Here is a 6,651-nt window from a genome sequence, read left to right as displayed (position 1 = left end):
CAATGCATGATATTTTGGTATTTTTCATGATTTAAATAAAAATTAAACATACACAGAAATGCAAACAATTAATAAAAATCTACAAAAATTCCTAAAAATGGCAAATAATTAAGAAAAAATCTATCTTCTTGGATTTTATAGGAGTATTTCATATAGGGCAAAAATCACATGCTCACAATGCGTACAAGTCCAAAACATCATACAAACCTACTAAAATTGCCCAAACACCGATCCGAAATCGTTTACTAAAAACATTGACCGTGGTCAACTTTTGTTGTTTTTAAAGCCAAAAAAATACTTTTTTCTTCAAAATTCACTTAAAAGCTTTCTGAAAAACGACGCGGAGCGTGCACACAAGTCATATAACATCAAATGAAGCTTTGAGAGATCTTGGAAAACAGAAATAATGGCTAGTACTCAAAATCGGGTCGTCACACTTTTCTAGAAACATGTGTAGAAATTGTCTTACTCTTTTATTTGTCACTCAAATTTTTATATTTAGTCTATTCCATAATTTCCTTTAATTAAATGACAATAGCTAAGAAATAAATCAAGCTTGAATATAACCAGATAATCATTGAACTGATGAAGTCAACAACACACCATCACGCAAGAATTCTTAAACCTATTAAAGCAAACACAAATAGTTGCCCAAATCTGCAGCAACAAGAGCACATCGAGAGAAAGAAAAACGAATAAATAGATAAACAAGCAAATGAGTTTAACGTTGGTTGTATTTGGATTCTGTATCAGGTTTGGTTCTAAAATTGAATTTAGAAACAATTGTGGATGTAAATACACGGTTGCTTTTTATGTACTTTTAGGAGAATCTATTTCAAAGTTAATTTTGTTAAGACAGTATATTATTTATTACTTTCTGGTTGAGTTTATGGAAATATTCCACCTTTTTATCTGACCATACATTTCTTGGTAGAGTTTCTGGATAAAATATTTGAAACAAAAAGAAAATGCCTTACAGTTTAGCGCATATTGTCTGAATTTAAGGTATAATATTCCCTATCTAGCTACTTAATATGGGTCCGGAACCTAAATATTGTATTTTTGGACTCAAAATACATAAATAGATTAAAACTTAGTGACCAGAATATATAAAACGTATTTTAACTTAACGTCATATAAAAACGTGTCTAAATTTAGCTTTCGGCTTCTACCCTTTCCCTTTCAATCTCTGCGACACCTCAGCGGACGAGTGGGGCGCAATGTCTCTGTGATTTTAATTTTTAATTATTTTTAAAGCATTTGTACTTTTTACAATTTAAATCTTATGCATTTTATACTTACACAATCAAATCATATAATAAAAGATAATTGCATGTAATTTTGTATTGTCACTCGCTTTTACTTATTATATTATTGTTGTTATTGTTTGTTGCTTTATTTTACCGTTTCTTAAGCTGAGGGTCTATCGGAAACAACCTCTCGGCCTTTATAGGGTAAGGGTAAAGCTGCGTGCATACTACCCTCCCCATCACACTCCGCAATTAAGCTGGGTGTGTTATTGTTGTTGTTGCATGTAACTTTATATAATAAGCATGGTTTTAAGTTAAAAGAATTTACAGTGAGTTTAATTGGTTATAATAAGTTTTTGTTCTATTTTCTAAATTAATAGTTCAACTTGATTGTCTAAAAAATCTCTTATATAAACTCAATAAGCAATAATGGGTAACTTAGGATATATGATAAACAACCTTTGTTAAATTACAATGATAGTATAAAGATTTTATATAACTTAAATCTAAATCAAAACAGAAAGTTCAAGTGAAAAGGAGACTTTAGAAAACGTGGTTTCAAACCATGTTTTTATAAAACGCAGTTTTGAAACATGTTTTATATTAACGTCCCAAACGGACGCAGTTTTGAAACCTATTTATGTATTTTGAGTTCAAAAATATAATATTTAGGTTGTGGACTCTACTTAATATGGGATAATATTTTAACCATAGTCAAATTTATGGTTAAAAACTGGACGCGAAATTATTGAACAGGGAGATATCGTGTCATGATACCTAAAATATGTAAGAGGCCCTTTTAGCTAGCTTAACAATAGAGAAAATTGTAGTCCTTTGGCGTGCCGATAGAGCAAACTAAGTCAAAAAAAAAAAAAAAAAAAAAAAGTCAGCAAAGATCGATTTCGGCCATCGTATGGTTGTTACATTAATTGTATGGCCCATTTCCCGGGAGAACGTTTATATTAAGACTTTGGAAATTAATAAAATATATTTCGTTGTTTCAATTTATCTAAAACTTATTTTCTTTTTAATTCATGTCAAAAAGAATGATCATTTTTCATATTTGGAAATCATTTTATCTTTATGTAATGATTTAATAACATACAAAAGATATGTACCTCGTTTTACATCACAAGTTCAAAAGTCTTTTCTTTTTTCTTAAACTATATGTGACTAGTCAAATTGGTTCACATAAATTGAAACAAAGAAAGTGTAGGAGATCTTTGTAAGATCATTTTTTTCTATTCATATTGTAACCGATTATTTTGTACCATGTTCAAACAAAGGTCATTCACTTATGTTTTTTTTTTTTTTGGTGGTGGTGTTCGAGTTAATTTGTGCTATTAGGTATCAGCTCTCTAATAAGCACAAATACCCAGTAACTTTGCCACTAAAATTAAGACAGATACAAAGAAATTACCTACGGATGTTAGACAGTATTTGAACTTTGGTCTCTCCCAATTTTCATCCTTAATTGATCAGGTGTTCTATTGTTAGCATACCAATAACGAATCTTCAAAAGTGAAAACATCCGACTCTTGTTCAAGGTTGCTGGCTATAAATATGCTAAACCACAAAGGTAGATAGAGCAAAAAGAAACATTGCCTTCCAATAGTCAAAGTATTATTCAATCAAACAGAGATAGGAAAATGGCCTCAATTGCTCAATCACCTATAGGAACTACTCCAGAAAATGTCAACAAGTCCTCTGCCACCACCATTTCTCTTCCACTTGTATCCATAATTTCTGAGAAGCTCATCAAACCTTCTTCTCCAACTCCTCATACTAAAAGATGGCACAAACTCTCTCTAATTGATCAAGCTTTCAGCAACTCTTACATTCCATTTTCCCTTTTCTACACCAAACAACAACTAGATGCTATTTCAAAGAATAATAATCCTACTCAAATATCACATCTTCTTGAGGAATCTTTATCGAAAATCTTGTCCACTTATTATCCATATGCCGGAAGGCTTAAGGATAATACTTTGGTTGATTGTAATGACACGGGGGCCGAATTCATTGAAGCTCAAATCAGTTGCCCAATATCACAAACTCTTAACTGGCACAATTCAGCTGTTGAAAATTTGCTATTTCCTCAAGGATTACCTTGGTCGAATAGTGCAGATCGCGGACTAGTTGTTGTTCAGCTCAGCTATTTTGGTTGTGGAGGAATAGCAATCAGTATGTGTATATCACACAAGATTGGTGATGGATGCAGTGGATACAATCTTTTTCGCGATTGGTCTGAGATAACTCGTGATCCAAATTTTTCAAAACCATCTCTTCACTATGTTGAACAATCCATTTTTCCTCCACCATCAAGTGGTCCGTTTCTTTCCCCGCTATTCATGTCAAACACACATGATTGTGTACAAAGAAGGTACATTTTCTCTAACGAAAAATTACTTAACCTTAAGAACAAGGTTGCTGCTGAATCAGAGGTGCAAAATCCAACACGTACAGAAGTTGTGAGTGCACTTATCTTTAAACGTGCTGTTGCAGCAGCAAATGCAAACTCGGGTTTTTTCCAACCATCATCAATGGTTCAAGCAGTTGATTTGCGAACACAAATTGGTTTGCCTCCAAATGCTATTGGAAATCTTCTTACTATCTGTCCAACATCAATAACCAATGAACAAAGTATGACAATATCAAAATTAGTCAGTGAAATGAGGAAATCAAAAGAGCTAGCTTACAACAGAGACAACATCAATGACAACATATTTGTGGCGTTATTGCTCGAGCTAGCTAATTCGAAACAGGAATATCATGACAATGGGCCTAATGCGTATCAGATTACTAGCTTAGTGAAATTTGCACTTCACGAAATTGATTTTGGATGGGGAAAGCCTACAAAGGTGAATATAGCAAATGGCCTAAATAACAAGTTGGCTATCTTGATGGGTAATCAAAGTGGAGGACTGGATGCATTTGTGACACTCAATGAACGAGATATGTTTGTATTCCAACGTGACCCTGAGCTTCTTGAATTTGCTTCATTAGTTCCAAGTTGTTAGAAAGTTCACATATATTTTCTGTGTGTTTATTTTGCTTCCTACTAAGTTATTGGAAGTCCTTTCGTTTTGATGTTGAGTACTCTTATGATGGTACGAAACCTTTGTTTTCTTAGTAAGAAGAATTGAATAAAGAAGACTAAAAGTTTTTTTTGGGTGCAAAAATGTTAGCTACTCTGTTTCATCCCTGCAGTAGTGGAGACACCTTTAGTAAAGGTTTTATCCGACTGTTTCGTAAAAAGAATTCTAAAATATCCTGAAAATATAGAGTTAAGTAGTACGTGAAAAATTAAATTAGTTTCATTTGCTGCAGAAATAAGAAAATCAGAATAATGATATTGTTGCGTACCATCATCGAATTGGCTTAAAATTCTGATCAAAATCTCAAGAAAGTCGACCTTTTAACATACCATTTCCCTTTTGCTATTTTATGAAAAGTTTATTAAATAAAAAAAAGTCGATATTACACACGACATTTTGTTGTCATCAACAATTCTATAGAAAAAGTAGTACGTGTTTCCTTGACATTCCACTGCGGCTATTTCATTTGCGACTTCAAATATATGGACGGGGATATATGTATATTCCTTTCATTACAAAAGACAAAAAATATAAAGCAAAATATCTGACGGAAAAAGAAGAGAAAACAAATTAGACTTGCACTAATTGCTTGAGAAAATAGACTTCTATTAAATGTCAAAATTAGTGAGTAATGTTTTTCAACTTTGTTCCGGCAGGACAATCTAATGATTCAAGATGCCACATTTTGAATTGTAGTATCGTTGCAATAATAAATTTGTGATGACAAGTTTCTCAAATTTTTGACAGACATTTAACTTTCTCACAAATTTGTTGCACATTTCTTTTTATTTGAAAGATAAAATTTGTGAGGAATACATTCATTACAAATTTGTGGCAAACATGAAATCTGTTACAATTTTGTGACAATTTTTGACCAGCATGTGGATCCATTACAAATTTGATAAATTCCACCATTGTAGAGCGGAAAGCTCAGATCGAATCGGAGGAAGGAAGAAGAAAAGGAAGGTTCTGGAAGTAACTAGATCTCAATTGCAGAGAATGAAAATGATTACAATGGCTAAAATCATCCTAACACACTTACATATAAGTATATATATAAATAACATTTACTCCACTAACTAACTAACTAAATCTCCTACAGTACATAGTCGTCACCTAACTGACTTTGTCACCCTCTAAGTGTTCAGCTTCACAACCGTCATCAACTGTCATTCTAACCATCTCAACACCTCCTTTCAAGCTAGGTGCCATAAAGATGTTCAAAACACCTAGCTTGCATATCAGGTGGTAATGCTGCACACTCCCAAGTCCCTTAGTTAAAAAGTCTGATGCATGTTCTTCTGCTGGGACATACCCTCTTACACAATTTCTCTTATAAAATGGCAATCAATCTTTATATGTTTGGTTCGTTCATGAAACACTGGATTGCTTGCTACCTGCATTGCTGCTTTACTATCAGTGAACTACTGAATTGGAGTGGATAAATCAACTCCCAGTTCCTTGAAAACTCTCAGCAACCAGATCAATTCAGAGATTGTTAGTGCCATACTTCTATATTTTGATTTTGCTGAACTCCTTGCCACTGTATTCTGCTTTTTTGACTTCCATGAGACAAGAGATTCTCCAAGCTTTACTAAGTAGCATGTTACTGACTTTTTTGAGTTTGGGCAACTTGCACAGTCTGCATCATAGTATGCTCTTAAAGTCATATCACCATCTGCACTCAAAAGAATGCCTAATCTCGGTTCATTCTTCAAATATCTCACCAACCTATGTGCTGCCTCCAAGTGAGACCTTTTAGGGGCTTGCGTAAAGTGGCTTAAAGTCTGCACTGTATAGGCAATATCAGGCCTAGTTAATGTCAAATATAGAAGCTTCCCAACCTGGAACCTTGTGATCCTAAGGTCTTGAGAATGTTTAAAGCTGTAGAGTTGACTATACGACGACCAGGGAAACTGATCCATATTTGTTTACTCTGTTCTTCCCTTATTTGATTTCATTGAGAATTGAACCGGATATCTGATTTGTTACTCTGAACGCAAGAGAACTAATTGTATCAGGTTCCTTATCTCGTTCTCTCATGAAGTTTGTCAAATCATCAAAATAAAAGACGCATAACTTATCAATTTCCCCCTTTTTGATGATGACAAACTTAGAATTGATATTCCTCCTGTGAACCATATCTCCATATTGTTCCCCCTGCAAATTAGTTATATTCCCCATGAGAACCAGACCAACGGAACTGATCACAACTGGTTCTTCAAGATTGTTTGGTAAATCATCAAAACACAAAATAATATAACTTATCAGTTTCCCTCTTTTTGATGATGACAAACCCAAAA

General features: G+C 33.5%; 2 protein-coding genes across 2 annotated transcripts; one reads left to right on the top strand and one right to left on the bottom strand.

Moving 5' to 3' along the window:
• Nucleotides 1–2,800: 2,800 nt before the first annotated feature.
• LOC107813494 (acyltransferase Pun1-like) lies at nt 2,801–4,426 on the top strand. The gene has a single exon (XM_016638769.2). It carries the CDS (start codon nt 2,900–2,902, stop codon nt 4,268–4,270), a length of 1,371 nt encoding a protein of 456 aa, XP_016494255.1. The 5' UTR covers nt 2,801–2,899; the 3' UTR covers nt 4,271–4,426.
• A 1,346-nt stretch (nt 4,427–5,772) lies between these two features.
• LOC107813493 (secreted RxLR effector protein 161-like) lies at nt 5,773–6,273 on the bottom strand. The gene has a single exon (XM_016638768.1). It carries the CDS (start codon nt 6,271–6,273, stop codon nt 5,773–5,775), a length of 501 nt encoding a protein of 166 aa, XP_016494254.1.
• Between the last annotated feature and the right edge of the window lie 378 nt (nt 6,274–6,651).

Source organism: Nicotiana tabacum, chromosome 11, assembly GCF_000715075.1.
Source record: "Nicotiana tabacum cultivar K326 chromosome 11, ASM71507v2, whole genome shotgun sequence".
Lineage (NCBI taxonomy): Eukaryota > Viridiplantae > Streptophyta > Magnoliopsida > Solanales > Solanaceae > Nicotiana > Nicotiana tabacum.
This window is presented reverse-complemented; position numbering and strand designations above follow the sequence as displayed.

Excerpts from the sequence above, each read along its gene's own strand:
- LOC107813494 (XM_016638769.2), top strand. The coding sequence starts at position 2,900 with ATGGCCTCAATTGCTCAATCACCTATAGGAACTACTCCAGAAAATGTC.
- LOC107813493 (XM_016638768.1), bottom strand. The coding sequence starts at position 6,273 with ATGGATCAGTTTCCCTGGTCGTCGTATAGTCAACTCTACAGCTTTAAA.